General features: G+C 50.2%; 1 protein-coding gene across 2 annotated transcripts in view; it reads left to right on the plus strand.

Moving 5' to 3' along the window:
• The first annotated feature begins 351 nt into the window (after positions 1-351).
• Positions 352-17,118, plus strand: part of ADCY9 (adenylate cyclase 9) — a 146,099-nt gene continuing 129,332 nt past the window's right edge. For both annotated transcript variants that reach the window (XM_010339128.3, XM_003928473.4), the window contains exons 1-2: positions 352-1,113; positions 1,319-3,054. In XM_010339128.3, coding sequence (XP_010337430.1) covers positions 1,362-3,054 — 1,693 coding nt within the window. In that variant the 5' untranslated portion in view covers positions 352-1,113; positions 1,319-1,361. The remainder of the gene's footprint in view (positions 1,114-1,318; positions 3,055-17,118) is intronic.

Raw genomic sequence — 17,118 nt, forward strand, 5'->3', positions numbered from 1 at the left:
CCACAGGCGTGCCGAGCGGGAAGGCAGCATTTGATTTCCCAAACGTTGCGCCCAGCGGCTCCCTCCACGGCAGGCGCCTTCAGGTCTCTCCGTGGGCTCGAGGCTCCCGGAGGCGCGCGGTCTCCCGCAGCGCCCGAAGCGCCCGCAGTGTCCGCAGCGCGGTGCCTGGGAGAGGCGCCGCCCGGGGCTCAGGGCGGAGCTGAGCGCGCGCCCGCCCCGCCCCGCAGTCCCGAGCCCGGCGCGCTCACCAAGGCGGGGCGGCGCGCGGCCGGTGCGCGTGGCCGGGGCCCGGAGGCGGTGGCGGCGTGCGCGGGCCGCGCGTGCGCGCTGCAGCGGGGCGAGGGGCGGCGCGGGCGCGCGTCTGTCAGTGACAGCGGGCGGGGCAGGGGCCGGAGATGGTGGCGGCGGCGTCTCTTCCGACATGAGGCAGCGGCCGCGGGGAACACGGCGGCGGGCGCGGCGGCGGCCGCGTCTCTAGCTCGGGGAGGCGGCCCCCGGCGCCGGCGAGCGGGCGTCCCGGCCGGCGTCGCGGGAGCCCGGCTCTGCGGTAGCGTTCGCACCGCCGCCCGGCGAGGGGCCCGCGCCCTCGGCTCCCCGCGCTAGGTCCCGGGACAGCGGCGGCCCCGGCGGGGCGGCGGCGCGCTCGGGGGAAGCAGGCCCCGCTAGACGGGCCGCGCCGACGGGCTCCGCGCACTCGCGGCCCGGGGCGTCCCCACCCCCAGCGCCCGCCGCGGCGAGCAGGGCCGGCCCGGAGCGCGGGGGGCGGCCCGGGGAGCGCGGGCCCGGGACACCCGCCGAGGCTCGCGGCTCCGGTCGGGGCCGGGGCCGGGGCCGGGGCCCGCAGCGCGCTGCCTTTGACGCATCGGAGCGCGGCTCCTGCAGGATGGAGGGCTCCGCGCCGCCGGCCGAGTTGTTTGTGCGCAGGCGGCTCGCGGGGCTGGGAGCGCTCAAGGTCTGAACTTCCCTCCGGAGCCTCAGCTGGAGGAGGCGAGCGCGCGGGGAGAAGCCGTGCGGCACGGAGGCCACCCTCGGGGCGAGCGGCGCGGAAGGCGAGCGGGCACCGCAGTCCGGGACTCAAGGCAGCCACGCGTCGGGGACCCCCGGGCGCTCTAGGTCTGTTCCGAGAGGTTCGCGTCCGCCTCGAAGCGGGGGCGGTGGGGACACGGCTGAGCCGAGATCCACACACAGTTTCGGGGAGCCTCTGGTGCCTTTCCTAGCCGCGTGCTGGAGCCGCCCCTTAGGACGGGAGCGAGTCCCCGGCCCCCAGTTGTGCGTGTCCAGGTGGGAGCGCCGCTAACTCTCCCCGTTTTGCTGGCAGGTACTGGTGACCCCGGCCGGGGCAGGCCCCGGGACTCGGCAACATGGCTTCCCCGCCCCACCAGCAGCTGCTGCATCACCACAGCACCGAGGTGAGCTGCGACTCCAGCGGGGACAGCAACAGCGTGCGCGTCAAGATCAACCCCAAGCAGCTGTCCTCCAACAGCCACCCCAAGCACTGCAAGTACAGCATCTCCTCCAGCTGCAGCAGCTCCGGGGATTCCGGGGGCGTCCCCCGGCGAGTGGGGGGCGGAGGCCGCCTGCGCAGGCAGAAGAAGCTGCCTCAGCTGTTCGAGAGGGCCTCCAGCCGCTGGTGGGACCCCAAGTTCGACTCAATAAACCTGGAGGAGGCCTGCCTGGAGCGCTGCTTCCCGCAGACCCAGCGCCGGTTCCGGTATGCGCTCTTCTACATTGGCTTTGCTTGCCTTTTGTGGAGCATCTATTTTGCGGTCCACATGAGATCCAGACTGATCGTCATGGTCGCCCCCGCTCTGTGCTTCCTCCTGGTGTGCGTGGGCTTCTTTCTGTTTACCTTCACCAAGCTGTACGCCCGGCATTACGCGTGGACCTCGCTGGCCCTCACCCTGCTGGTGTTCGCCCTGACCCTGGCTGCACAGTTCCAGGTCTTGACGCCTGTCTCAGGACGCGGCGACAGCTCCAATCTGACGGCTGCAGCCCAGCCCACCGACACGTGCTTATCGCAAGTGGGGAGCTTTTCCATGTGCATCGAAGTGCTCTTTTTGCTCTACACCGTCATGCACTTGCCTTTGTACTTGAACTTGTGTCTGGGGGTGGCCTACTCTGTCCTTTTCGAGACCTTTGGCTACCATTTCCGGGACGAAGCCTGTTTCCCCTCATCCGGAGCCGGGGCCCTGCACTGGGAGCTGTTGAGCAGGGCGCTGCTCCACAGTTGCGTCCACGCCATCGGGGTCCACCTGTTCATCATGTCCCAGGTGAGGTCCAGGAGCACCTTCCTCAAGGTGGGACAGTCCATCATGCATGGGAAGGACTTGGAAGTGGAGAAAGCCCTCAAAGAGAGGATGATTCACTCCGTGATGCCACGAATCATAGCGGACGACTTAATGAAGCAGGGGGATGAGGAGAGTGAGAATTCTGTCAAGAGGCATGCCACCTCGAGCCCCAAGAATAGGAAGAAGAAGTCTTCCATACAGAAAGCTCCTATTGCCTTCCGTCCTTTTAAGATGCAGCAGATCGAGGAAGTCAGTATTTTATTTGCAGATATCGTGGGCTTCACCAAGATGAGTGCCAACAAGTCCGCCCACGCCCTGGTGGGTCTTCTGAACGATCTGTTCGGTCGCTTCGACCGCCTGTGTGAGGAGACCAAGTGTGAGAAGATCAGCACTCTGGGAGACTGTTACTACTGCGTGGCCGGCTGTCCCGAGCCCCGAGCCGACCATGCCTACTGCTGCATTGAGATGGGGCTGGGCATGATCAAGGCCATCGAGCAGTTCTGCCAGGAGAAGAAGGAAATGGTGAACATGCGGGTCGGGGTTCACACGGGCACCGTCTTGTGTGGCATCCTGGGCATGAGGAGGTTTAAATTTGATGTGTGGTCCAACGATGTGAACTTGGCCAATCTCATGGAGCAGCTGGGGGTGGCCGGCAAAGTTCACATTTCTGAGGCCACTGCAAAATACTTAGATGACCGGTACGAAATGGAAGATGGGAAAGTTATCGAACGGCTGGGCCAGAGCGTGGTTGCTGACCAGTTGAAAGGTATGTGCCCTTCCATACCTCGGTATCCTCCCTCCCTGATCCTGATGGTATTAAAAAAAAAAAAAAAAAAAAAAAAAAAAAAAAGTCATCTAGAGGCAGCTCAGGTGTCGGAATGCCTTACTGGGGGGGAATCTCAGGGTCTGTGATTTTCCCTCCAGCTGGTCAGATACCACAGATCTATTCACATTGCAGGAAAGGACGCTGTGCAGAGATGACCTAGATGCGACCTTTAGAAGGAAGGAGAACTTTGAAAGTGCCAACCACTGGTTGGCTGAAACGTGGGGGCACGTCCTGTGAAAGTGAGGGCATGGAGCCCTTCAGCATTCAGCACTTCTTAGCACTTAAGGAAATTGCCTTTGCCTTTCATTTGGTCACCCCAAAGTCCCATCCAAATGTTTCTCTATGCCCGTTTTTTTTGCGAAAACGTGGAGAAATAAAACCTTTCTCCTCTCTAGGCCTCACTTTGCTGATCCTCAAAATAGGGAGAGGGAGTCGGCTCAGTCCTGCAGGACTCTGGAGAATTAGACGGAATTACTTACCTCTGCGTGCACACTGCCTTTTATCTAGGTCTTTTTTAAAAAACAAAAGTTTGTATTTTCAGCTTTCAGCTGTCATTTGTTTAAGAATGGTTTATTATCATAGCATTTGCCTTAAGTGAGGAGCTTGGCATTTTAGACAATTGAGCCACCAGGTGATTTGGAAGGGGGAAAGGTACCCGAAGGAGAGCTGGTATCCCCTCCCTCAAGCTCTCGGGTTTGGATCTGGTGCCTGGTCCCTGGTTTTAAGCTCCTGACCGCTATTCTTGATGATTTTACTGGGCTGCTGCTTTTTTTATTATAGGACAAAAATCTTTGAGATCTGGAAGATGATGTTTAAGTGGAATGAAAAATGTAGTAATCTGCTACATTCCTCCCCCACCCCGACCCTTTTTAAACAGTCTGTGTTTTACTAAAATCTTCAGGGTTGAGGGGAACATCTATTTTGGAAGTATGTAGAGAAAATAACACTGATTTTTTTTTTTTAAAGCCTGCTTTTGTTAAGCTGTATCGTATTTTGTGGTCCTCACACACTGCATAATTAAACAGTTAAAAACCTTAGGAAAGGGAATCCTTTCCTGAGAAGAAGTAATTAATAGTTTTAGTTAGAGATGTCCGAAGTAGTAGTTTCAATCAGAGACAGCCAGTGGCTGAGTTAAGGGTTTCATTGGTTGTCGGGGTGAGAGAGTCCTATATGCTCAATTGGCATTCTCTTCCTCTGGCTGGTGATCCGAGCTCTTGTATCTTTTATGTATTTGTTATCTGGCAAGGGAGCATGTTTCTTCTGATTTTTCTTTATTTTACTAATTTGGCTGTTGAAGAATTTATGGATGTAGGCAAAAACTATTTTCACCTGAGAATTCCCTTGACCTAGAGCGCTTTAAGGACTGTGTTGACGAGGTCAGAAACTACACTTTACATTCACTTGGAAGATGCCGCAGTGACAAGTATCTTTCCGTGTAGGGGGTGGCACTCGCTCTTGAGCCTGACGGTGTCAGCGGGCGGGGCTGTGGGTGTGACCCCCTGCTTGACACTGGCGTTTTTAGGACCCACATGTTGCAACCTCTGTCCTTGAGGACTGTGGGATGGTGGAGCTGGGCAGCGCTACGTTAAATTAAATATGCTGGCCCGAAGGACAATGAGAGCAGCTTTGTAAGTTGTACTTTGTATGCTGTATTACTCGAATTTCAAAAATGAAAAGGGTGTCATTATTAAGTATGTTTGGAAATTGTCAAGTCATTGAATACCTACTTTGTGAATTTACGAATAGCTTTATTTTTAGTTTGTAGATCAGGGATCTCAGACACTGAGCCAAAAAAACAAAACAAACAAACAAAAAAAAAAACAAAAAAACACACGCACACACACACAAAACCCCAGCTAGAGTGGGTCTGTGTTTGTTTTTTTTTAACCTCAAATAGTGTAAATTTGGTAATTTAGCTTTTCTTGACATTTGTGTAAATTGTATATTTATGAAAGTTTTAGCACTGCAGGGAGTAGGGAAGATAGAAGGCTTAGCTAAGCTGTTGATTTTTTAAATGAGATATTCTCTCCTTTAACTATTTCCCTGAGACCATGATTTTGTTTTCTGGAACTCATTTGGAAAACCTTTGTGGATAGGACTCCAGGGATAGAGTATGTCTACACAGCTTCCTGGACCTTTTTGAAACTGTCCTTACAAAGCTAAATTGAGATGATAGCACAGTTCGTAGAAGACCTTTTCATACACAGACTTAAGCTTATCTACATGTAAGATCGATTTTAGCCTTGTGTCTTTGGGCTGGTGGCAGATGTTTTCTCTATACAATATTCGGTGTTATGGGAGGCTGAGGAAGGAGAATGATTTGAACCCAGGAGGAGGAGGTTGCTGTGAGCCGAGGTCACGCCATTGCACTCCAGCCTGGCGACAGAGAAAGACTGTGTCTCAAACAACAAACAAACAAAAAACAACCAAGAAAACCCCCAATATTGGGTATTAGCCTTTCCCTCTTACCCCATTCTCTGATCCCAGGGTTAAAAAGCACCCAGAAGCAGCCCTGCAGGAGTGAGCATCCAGAGAATGAGAAGGGGCTTCTCGAACTAGCCTGGGAGCACAATAGGACGCTCCTCTCATTCTGATTGATGTGAACAGGCTTTGCAGAAGCCTGTTCCCTGATTTCTGCACATTCCCTCACTCTGAAATCTGTGCTGTGCCCCCAGCACCAACTGTGCACCTGGCACTGTGGGTATGGAGGTGGACCCGTGATCATGGGTAGGAGGTGGGACATGACTCCAGAGGCGGGGCTCAGATGCCAGACCAAATTGAGGACTATCAAATGCAGAGACAGGCCGGAAGCAGCGTTCTGTAAGGCACACCCATCAGTATACCATGTCAGTTTACTGTCGCCAGGGCAACACCTGCAGTTACTGCCCCTTTCCATGGCAATAACCTGACAACCCAAAAGCCACCACCCTTTTCCTAGAAACGTCTGCCTATGCCACCCCTTAATCTACATGAAATTAAAAGTAGGTATAAGGTAAGGCTGGGTGCGGCGGCTCATGCCTGTAATTCCAGCACTTTGGGAGGCTGAGGCGGGTGGATCACTTGTGTTCATGAGTTTGAGACCAGCCTGGCCAACATAGTGAAACCCCGTCTCTACTAAAAATAAATTAGCCAGGTGGGGTGGCATGTACCTGTAATCCCAGCTGTTCGGGAGGCTGAGGCAGCAGAATCGCTTGAACCCAGGAGGTGGAGATCACAGGGAGCTGCGATGATGGCCACTGCACTCCACCCTGGACAACACAGCGAGACTGCATCTCAAAAAAAAAAAAAAAAAAAAAAAAGTAGGTATAAGTATGATTGTAAAATTGCCCTGAGTTGCTACTTTCTGCCTGTAGGGGAGCCCAGCTCTGCAGGAGCAGTCACGGAGCTGTAACACCACCTGCCTCTTCAATCGAGCTGTTTTATTTCCTGCCACTGGCTTGCCCTTGAATTCTTTCCTGGGCAAAGCCAAGAACCCTTTTGGGCTAGGCCCCACTTTGGGCTCGTCTACCCTGCATTAATAGTTCCCGACCTCCACGAGCTCACAGTTAAAAATGTTGTGGAGTATGTCCGGGAGTGGGGAGTGTTTTAGAGGGGGCTCATGCTGGAACTGGCCCCTGAGATCAGCCCGTGGCTCTCCAGGTGGACAGAAGAGCACTGGGGTCGAGCAGAGAGGTGGGGGCGGGTGTGGGGGAGGGGCTGGGACCTGTGCTTCTCTGAGGGCGCTGGCGATTGTAAGTCGTTCATCAGGACAGGGAAGGCCATGGGTAACGTGGGAAGGAGTTTGGGTGTGATCCTGTAGGTGTCAGGGAACCACTCAGTATGGGGCTTAGGTGATCTGACTTGTGGTTTTTGAGTGTTCACTCTTTCGGAGCTGGGGAGTGTAGGTTAGAAGGAGATGAATGAAGTGTTGATAAATCCCAGGTAGGGGTAATGGTGGCCCAATCCAGGGTCACCGCAGCTGATGGATGGAACTGATGGGACAGAGCTGAGTGGTATTAGGAAGACCAACTTGATGGGACGGCAAGCCACATTTAAACAAATGACGGGCAGGAGGGGAAGGGCTTGACCGTGTGAATGGGAAATGGCATTTTCAGTTTCTGGAAGTGACCTGGAGACAATGTGGAGACAGGAATGGGTGAGCGGCCTTTGAAGTTGCTGTGGTATGGATGGAGAATGCAGGATGGACTTGCAGAATATGGAAGGGGCCCGGAACCCCCGGTCTGCTCATTCATTCAGCAAATCATTTATTCTGTGCCAGGCTCAGTTCTGGGTTCTAGGGATACAGCCATAAACAAAACAGACAGAAATTCCTGCTCTCGTAATAGGGGCCAAGAATTTTTAAGTCAATCATAGAGCTTCTATAGGAGGAGCACTGGAGCCCAGGAGGTCAAGGCAGCAGAGAGCTGTGATTGCACCACTGCACTCCAGCCTGGGCGACAGAGTGGGACCGTGTCTCTAAGAAACGAAAACTAGGCCTTCTAATAGGGGAGATCTGACAGAGGGGCCAAAAAGGGAGTCAAACCATAAGTAAGTAAAATAGAAAAGTGTTTTGTGAAAAAGCATAAGGCAGGAAGGGGATATAGAAGATGGGATGTGAGTGTGAGAAATCTTATGTAGGGTGGCCAGACAGTGGGAGAAAGTTACAGGAATTTTCAGCATACTGGTAGGATTTTGGATTGCAGGGGCTCAAGCCTGTAATCCTAGCATGTTGGGAGGCTGAGGCAGACAGCTCACCTGAGGTCAGGAGTTCGAGACCAGCTTGGCCAACATGGTAAAACCCCATCTCTACTAAAAATACAAAAATCAGCTGGGCATGGTGGTGCATGCCTATAATCCCAGCTACTGGAGAGGCTGAGGCGGGGGAATTGTTTGAACCCTGGAGGCGGAGGCTGCAGTAAGCCGAGATCACCTCATTGCCCTCCAGCCTGGCTGACAAGAGCGAGACCCTGTCTCAAAAAAAAAAAAAAGTGAAGGACAGTTATTGAAGATACGGAGAAATGGTCTGATTCAGGTGAGGGAGCTTCCACAGCATTTGGGATGAAACCGCTAGGCCTGATGGAGCCATGGCTGTTTTATTCTTCCCTGGGCCATAAGCGAAAAATAGTGAGGTGTGTTATCATGAGCTGTTGGCTTTTCCTGTCACAGCTACAGGGTCGCAAAGACAGAAAGTGAAACCGTTGGAAAATCTCTCCAGGCGCCCTCTTTTCCACTGTAAGTATTAGGAATACAGAAGAAGATGCTTCGTCATTCCCATCAACACCCATGGTAATACCTCTGAGGAAGGGAATGCCAGGGACCGATCACACTATCAGTTGCAGAAATTTAAAAAGCCTTTTTCCCCAGCCAAGCGTTAGGCTTGTGGAGCAAGTGGGGGAAGAGAACCACTGGTGCGCATTTGGGCAGATTGTCACCCGTTGGCCACCTCTGTGACCAAGACCTTTGCCTTAGAAGACTTCCTGTCTAGACCCTGTCTGGTGGGCCGACAGACCGACAGTGGATGGAGGCATTCTGTATGCGTTAGCCTCTGCAGACACCTATCTCACGCTGGAAGTCTGGGTGCCCTGTTAACCCCGGGCACGGGCCTGCCAGCTGACAGTTGAGAACCCTAGGCAGGTGTTGGTTTGGGGTACAGTTTGTGTGCTCAGGTGTTCCCCTTCCTTACCCTGATAGCTTGGGTAGCTCGTACACACCTAAGCTTGCAACTCTTGTCACTGGGCTGCTAACCCGTTAGCACAGCCCAGTCTCCTCTCTTAGAAATTCTGCGTCGACCTGCATTTTTTTTTTTTTTTTTTTTTGAGACTGAGTCTTGCTCTGTTGCCAGGCTGGAATGTAGTGGTGCAATCTCGGCTCACTGCAACCTCTGCCTCCTGGGTCTGAGTGATTCCCTTGCCTCAGCCTCTCAAGCAGCTGGTACCACAGGCATGTGCTGCCATGCCTGGCTCGTTTTTTACATTTTAGTAGAGACGGGGTTTTACCATGTTGGCTAGGATAGTCTTGATCTCCTGACCTTGTAATCTACCCACCTTGGCCTCCCAAAGTGTTGGGATTACAGGTGTGAGCCATCGCTCCTGGCCTTTTTTTTTTTTTTTTTTTGAGACAAAGTCTTGCTCTGTTGCCTAGGCTGGAATGCAGTGGTGCCACCTCGGCTCACTGCAACCTCTGCCTCCCAGGTTTAAGGGGTTTCCGGCCTCAGCCTTCCAGATAGCTGGGATTACAGGTGTGCACCACCATGCCCAGCTAATTTTTGTTTTTTTAGTAGAGACAGGGTTTCACCATGTTGGCCAGGGGGCTGGTCTTGAACTTCTGACCTTAGGTGATCCACTTACCTCAGCCTCCCAAAGGACTGGGGTTGCAAGTGTGAGCCACCTCACCCAGCCTTGACCTGCATTCTTGATCGTGATCTCTTGTGCATGTGGAAATACAGCCTCTCAGGCAGCAAGTGGCAGAGATGAGATGAAGCACACAGTTCTCCTCCCGGGCTGCGGTGCGAGACAAAACAGCTGTGGAGTCAACACTCAGGCTGCCCCAGTGACCATTTTGTCAGGGTCTTTGAGACGTGGCTTCCAGTGACAAGGACACAGCTGTTAATTCTGAAGACAAGATTTCGAGTAGAAGTAAGCTCTGGTGAAGGAAGAGGAGATTAAGGTTTGCTGCATTGCTGATGTGATGAGGAAGGAAGGGAAGGCTGTCTTTTCAGGTAGAATGCCTAAGGCAGGGAAACACGGAGAAGTGGAATAGTAATCTCAGGGGAAAAAAAAACGATTAATCTGTCCACATCTGGGCACAGAGCGTGCACAAGCCTGGGCCATGATTTTCCTCTGTCTCTTGGTTGGTGATGTCAGTTTTGATGTTTTTGCCAAAATTCCAGTATTGTAAGCATGTGATCATTCACTGTTAGAATTCTGCAGGTCCACTTCTGATACAGGTCCCCTCCTCACTCTGGACTAGCTGGGCTGAGGGGCCTGTCATCTGTCTGGCTCTGGGCATCATTTGTACTTTGCCTTTGAGACATCTCAAGACCTTTTCCAATAGGGACTAGCATCACTGGAGGGAATTTTTATAAAGAGATGAGAGTTTTTGAACCAGGAAGGGGACTGGCAAGGGGAAGGGCCTGGCACCAGTGCTGCCACAGAACAGAAAGGAAGGGACTGGGCTGCATCAGAGGGTGAATGCGGGGCTGCCACCCATAGGAGTGGTCCAAGGGTGGGGTGGTCCTCCCTGGGAAGACTGCAGAGGGCAGTGATACTCCTGTAGTCTTGGGGGTGTACCCAGTGAACCATGCCACCCAAGCCAACCTGTGGCTACATTTGAGTCAACTTTGGCAAAGAAGACTGCCTGGTGAACCTCGTCTGCTCTTGGAAGTCAGGCTTTTTGTCTCTTTTTCCCCAGCATTTGTTAGCATTGCCCTTGCAAAAAATTGCCAGCATCCTTTCTGCAGAGTTACTTAGGGAAACTCAATGTTTTGGGACAGGTGGGAACATCAAACCCACTAGAGGCTGGTAGTGGCAGTGGAGGCAGAAGGAGTTGTAGCAGTAGTGGTGGCAGGAGTGTGATCTAGAGGGCAGAAGCTGGGGAACAGGAACAGATTTGAGAGTAGGATGAAATTCTGGGCCCCTGACACTCAGGGATAGCTGCACCTAGCTTATATGCCTTGCTGGAATCCAGTACAAATTATTAAATAGTGTTTCTGTAGGTTGTTTCTGTTGCTGTAGGTTGTTTCTGTTGCTGTAGGTTTTTTTTCTTTAATTTTGAGACAGGGTATTGCTCTGTTGCCCCGACTGGAGTACAGTGGTGCAGTCATGGCTCATTGGAGCCTCAACCTCCTACACTCAGACGATCCTCCCATGTCAGCTTCTCCAGTAGCTAGGACCTCAGGCGCATACCACCACACCCAACTAATTTTTTGTTTGTTTGTTTGTTTGTTTGTTTGTTTGTTTGAGACAGAGTCCCTCTCTTGCCCAGGCTGCAGAGCAGTGGTGTAATCTCGGCTACTGTAACCTCTGCCTCCCAGGTTCAAGCAATTCTTGTTTCTTAGCTTACTCTGTAGCTGGGATTACAGGCGTATGCCACTGTGCCTGGCTATTTTTTTTTTTTTTTTTTTTGTATTTTTAGTAGAGATGGGGTTTCACCATCTCTCAAACTCTTGACCTCAAGTGGTCACTGTCTTGGCCTCCCAAAGTGCTGGGATTATAGGCATGAGCCACCGTGTCTAGCCTAATTTTAAAAATTATTTGTAGAGTTGACATCTTTCTATGTTGTCCAGGCTTACTTAAGTTATTTATATAGATTGTCTATTGATATTTACAGTATTAGAAATGGAAACAAACTGAGAAGTTTAAACATATTTTCTTAATTTATTTCAAAATACTAATGAATTCATTTCACCCATTGCATGTTAATATATATACATTTGACATTTTAAAAAAAGTAACTGTGTTTTTTAAAATGAAAAAATTTGATGAGAAGCGTGGCACTGCTGTACGTTTTTGCAAATCTCCTTGATGTCTGGATTAATAAATGGCTGGAGTATTTTTTTTTTTTTTTTTTTGAGATGGAGTTTTGTTCTTACTGCCCAAGCTGGAGTGCAATGGTGCAATCTTGGCTCACTGCAACCTCTGCCTCCCAGTTTCAAGTGATATTCCTGCCTCAGCCTCCTGAGTAGCTGTGATTATAGGTACCCCCTACCATGCTCGGCTAATTTTTAAAAATTTTTTGTAGAAACAGGGTTTCACCATGTTGGCCAGGCTGGTCTTAAACTCCCGACCTCAGGTGATCTGCCTGCCTCCGCCTCCCAAAGTGCTGGGATTACAGGCATGAGCCAGTGCTTCTGGCAGCTAAAGATTTTTAAGTGACAGAATACACACAACAGAAATCTACCATGTTAACCACTTTTAAGTGTGTCCGCTAAATTTTCTTAACTGCTTTGGCATTCGTTTTGTTGCAGTATGTTGAATAATGTGTAAAAAATATGGCTTTCTAGAGGTATGTAGTTGGAAAATGGCAGAGTGTTTTCATAGCCTTTCTATGTAATTGTGGAGATTTTTCTTTGATTCTGTACCAGCATCCAACAAATGAGTAGCCGTTTCTTTTTTTTTTTTTTCTGAGATGGGATCCTGGTCTGTCACCCAGGCTGGAGTGCAGTGGTGCTTTCACAGCTCACTGTAGCCTTGCCCTCGTGGGCTCAGCTGCTCCTCCTGCCTTGGCCTACCAAGTAGCTGGGACTACAGGCATGCACCACCACACCCCACTGATTTTTAATTTTCAGCGGTAGTTTCATAATAGTTGCAATATAGAATCTGAAATTTTATTATCTTTTTTTTGTACGCTGTTACATTAAACACTGTTGGGTTTTTACCCAGGTGTGATTTTATAACATCATGCACCAGTCATTTGGAAAATACTGGTCTCTTGAATGATGCAGCCCTTCCAGTTGTTGACATCAGTCAGGTCAAATAGTCGGAAGATGTTGACTTCACAGTGGCTGATGTAAGTTTGCCAAAACTCGACTTGAAAGCTGGGATTTTATCATTGGCAGCAGATACTGTCAGTTGTTTTCCTTGAAGTGACAGACTCATTCATATTTCCAGGAACGGTCAGCGGGTACTCAGGTCTGAACAATCGTAGTTTGCCTGTAGGTCAAGTATAAATGATGTTCCACACCAGAAAGGTGGCCTGCCTCCCAAACAGCTGCACAGCTGCTTTGCTCGAAGCCACGGTACTGTGGTGGGCGGTACTGTGGTGGGCGATACTGCGGTGGGCGGTACTGCGGTGGGCGGTACTGTGGTGGCAGCACCATGGCTGTAGGTGTGCTTCTCCTTTTATCACTCAGACTATTCAAAAGACACCTACTCAAGCTTGAGGTTTAACACAATCATTAATGTTGACAGCTTCATCAGGGACATTCTTTTTTTCTTCCTGAAACAAAGTCTTGCTCTCTTGCCCGGGCTGGAGTGCAGTGCGGTGATCTCAGTTCACTGCAACTTCTGCCTCCCAGGTTCAAGCGATTCTCATACCTCAGCCTCCCTAGTAGCTGGGATCACAGGTGTGTGCCACCATGCCTGGCTAATTTTTGTGTTTATAGTAGAGACAGGGTATCACCATGTTGGCCAGGCTGGTCTTGAACTCCTGACTCTGGTGATCTGCCCACCTCAGCCTCCCAGAGTGCTGGGATTCCAGGCCTGAGCCGCCACCCAGCGCATCAGGGACATTCTGAAGCAAAGCTGTTTGCTTTTCCTTTCGTAAGTGTGTGGTGGTGAAGGACATGCTGAGGGCTGGTGCAGTTTGGTGCCCCTGCCTCGAGATGTGCTCAGGCATTAGCGGTTTCACCCATGGCTGCTTCTGCAAGTGTCAACACTGAAGAAGGTAAATGATGTCTTAGTGTCATTGTGCAAATAGTTTAGACTTCACAGGTGCCTTGCAGAGATCTCAGGGACCTCTAGGGATCTGCAGACCACACTTTGAGAACTGCTTCTCTTGCTGGGCTGTGAGACTGGAAGACTGAGGGTCTTGTATGTGCGACCCAAACATGCATTCTCATGTGCATGAACAACGCAAACTGGAGTTGTGACGGACATTACGTGTTTCCTGTGGAAATAGCAAGTGACCTTAGTTCACACATTGACCTTTTCCTACAAAATCCTTAAAAATCCTTTGTGATTCTGATACGTCTTTGTTGCTCGTGTTCAAGGTGTGTGATCAAGACCATCAACTTTGAGCTGGGCATGGCTCACGCCTGTAATTCCAGCGCTTTTGAGAAGCTGATGTGGGTGGATCACCTGAAGTCAGGTAATCTAGACCAGCCTGGCCAATTTGGTGAAGCTCCGTCTCTACTAAAAATACAAAAATTAGCCAGGTGTGGTGGTGTGCCCCTGTAATCCCAGCTACTCAGGAGGCTGAGGCAGGAGAATTGCGGAACCTGGGAGGTGGAGGCTGCAGTGAACCGAGATCACGCCGCTGCACTCCAGCCTGGGTGATAAGAGTAAGACTCTACATCAAAAAACAAAGGACCATCAACTTTGTTTCTGTAAATTTTTTTTGGAAGGGCCCACCCTTGAATGGTTAGGTGCTCAGATTTTGATTTCTAATACATTTGGACTTCATTCTTGGTTGTACGGTTTCCTAACTGTGGGACTCTGGGCACGCTACCTAGGGGCTCTGCAGTTTATGGGAATGATGGTGTCTCCGTCAGAGGGTCACTGGGAGAATCAACTGAGACAATTCAGGAAAAGCATTTACTGGCATGGTGACTGGATGGCGGATAGCCATTCCATCAGTAACAGCTAACGCTCCATCCTTGCTGAGTCACATTTTGTATTGCACTCAAGGGTGTTTCTTTCTTCCTGTGCTCAATCTGGCGCACATCTTGTATAATTTGGTACTGAAACCTAGAACTCGCCAGGGACTGTGATTGTGTCAGTTTCTCGTACGAAAAAGGGCAAGTGTCCAAAATACCAAACGCCGATGGCTCGCCCTGGTTAAACTCTAGCTGCCGAACCCAGCTGCCTCTTTACTGAAAACGCCGTGGGGGTTCAGAGGTCTCGTTCCTAGGCTGCTTCAGGTCCCCAGAGCCTGGAGGTTCTAAAGATGATTGGGCCCTTGATGATTGAGAAATTATGAGCAAATACTCAGCTCTGCAACTCGAGCTGTTGGCTGTGGTTTGAACTAGAGTGGTTTTTCAACTCTACTGTATCCTACTGTAAACTCCTTTGTTTATTCTTTAAATATTGAATGGGTTCCTACCACTGGTAAGGCCAGGTCTAGGTTCTGGAGATAGAGAGGTGGCCCCTGCCCTCTTCAGGCATGACGCCTAGGAAAGGAAGTAGACAGTGATAAAATAATCTGTACAGGTCAGGAGCAGTGGCTCATGTCTGTAATTCCAGCAGTTTGGAAGTGGGAGGTGGGAGGGCCACTTGCATCTAGGAGTTTGAGGCCAGCCTGGGCAACATAGTGAGACCTTGTCTCTGGAAAAAATAAACAGCCGTATATGGTGGCATGTGCCGTATTCCAAGGTACTTGGAAGGCTGAGGTGGAAGGATCATTTGAGCCCGGGAGGTTGAGGCTGCATTGAGCTGTGATCACACCATTGTACTCAGCCTGGGTGACAGAGCTAGGCTCCATCTCAAAAACACACACACACACACACACAAAACAAAAACAAAACAAACAAAAAACATCTGAACAAATATTGCACTAGACCTCCTGATTGTATTACAAATAAGGCTGAGATTATCTCCATTTTATAAATGAGAGGACTGAAGCACAGAGAGGTTAGGTAACTTGTGATGGCCAGAATGGGATACTCAATGGTGGAGCCAGTATTTAAACTCAAAGGCTGTATTAGAAAACACTAGTACCTACCTCACGAAATTGCTGCGAGGATTAAATGAGAAAGTACAAGTTCTTAGAAAAGTTCTTGACACACAGTGACTCTCAACAGAAAATAGCTTGTGTTACTGAAAGCGATAATTTTCTTAGCAGCAGCAGCAATAGCCAAAACAACCATACCTGTCTTTAGCTGCCTCCATTTACAAGGTGCCCTCACGCACAATGCCATCTCATCTACGGTGAAATCCTCGGATCCTGGGAGCCGTGGATGTTTAGATGCTTTTGTTTGCTTGGTTCTTTCCGTTTCTGTACCATTTTCAGACTGAGTTTGTTTTTTTCATTTTTTGAGACAGGGTTTTGCTCCTTTGTCCAGGCTGGAATGCACTGGTGCAGGCTCAGCTTCCTGCAGCCCCACCTGTATCACATCATTCTCACATTGCTCTAAAGATGCTACCTGAGGCCTGGCGTGGTAGCTCATGCCTGTAATCCCAGCACTTTTGGAAGTTGAGGTAGGCAGATCCCTTGAACTCAGGAGTGCAGCCTGACCAACATAGCGAAACCCCGTGTCTACTATACGTACAAAAAATTATCTGGGCGTGGTGGCATACACCTGTAATCCCAGGTACTTAGGAGGCTGAGGCAGGAGAATTGCTGGAACCCAGGAGGTGGAGGTGGCAGTGAGCTAGGATCGTGCCAGTGTACTCCAGCCTGGGTGACAGAGCAAGGCTCTATCTCAAAAACAAACAAAAAAAAGATGCTACCCGAGACCAGGTAATCTGTATAGAAAGCGAGTTTAATTGACACAGTTTTGCATGGCAGGGGAGGCCTCAGGAAACTTACAATCATGGCAGAAGTCGAAGGGGAAGCAAGGCACATCTTATATGGTGTCAGGAGAGAGAGAGAGCATGCGAGCACACAGGGGAAACTGCCACTTTTAAACCATCAGCTCTCATGAGAATTCCCTCACTATCATGAGAACAGCATGGGGGAAACCGCCCCCATGATCCAGTTACCTCCCACCAGGTCCCTCCCTCCACACGTGGGGATTACAGTTTAAGATGAGATTTGGGTGGGGACACAGAGCCATACCACATCAACCTCCTAGGGTCAAGGGCTCCTCTTGCCTCAGCCTCCCCAGGAACTGGGACTACAGATGTGCCCAGTAAGCCCAGCTGATTTTTAAAAATGTTTGAGAGGGACAGGTCTTGCCATGTTGCCTAGGCTGGTCTCAAAGTCCTGGACTGAAGTGGTTTCTTAGCATTCTTCAAAGGTGATTTTTTTCAAGAATCAATATAAATTCTGGGATTTTAGCTTATGTGATGTGTTTGATTTCATGACAGATATGTTATTTTTGATGCTCAAATTGTTCTGTTGGGGGCCCATGGGAGCCCTTTAGGTCGGCTGCTGAGTTTTTTTTATGCAACACCAGTGGTCTTTGATAGCTTTCATACCCATTTAGTAACATTTTTTAAGAGTCGAGAAATTATAGGCATTAAAATCTCGTTAATGCTGTTTGTCTGATATGTTTATTCAGAGAGACTGAGCTAAAGTCTACCCTCATCTTTTTTGAAAAGAAAACGAATTGTTTTGCATGTTTCTATGAGGAAATAATGTCACCTAAGAAACGGTTTGTGTATCTTCCAGTTCCTTGGAAGCTTTCATGTACATTCTTACAATTGA

This window comes from Saimiri boliviensis, chromosome 12, assembly GCF_048565385.1.
Source record: "Saimiri boliviensis isolate mSaiBol1 chromosome 12, mSaiBol1.pri, whole genome shotgun sequence".
Lineage (NCBI taxonomy): Eukaryota > Metazoa > Chordata > Mammalia > Primates > Cebidae > Saimiri > Saimiri boliviensis.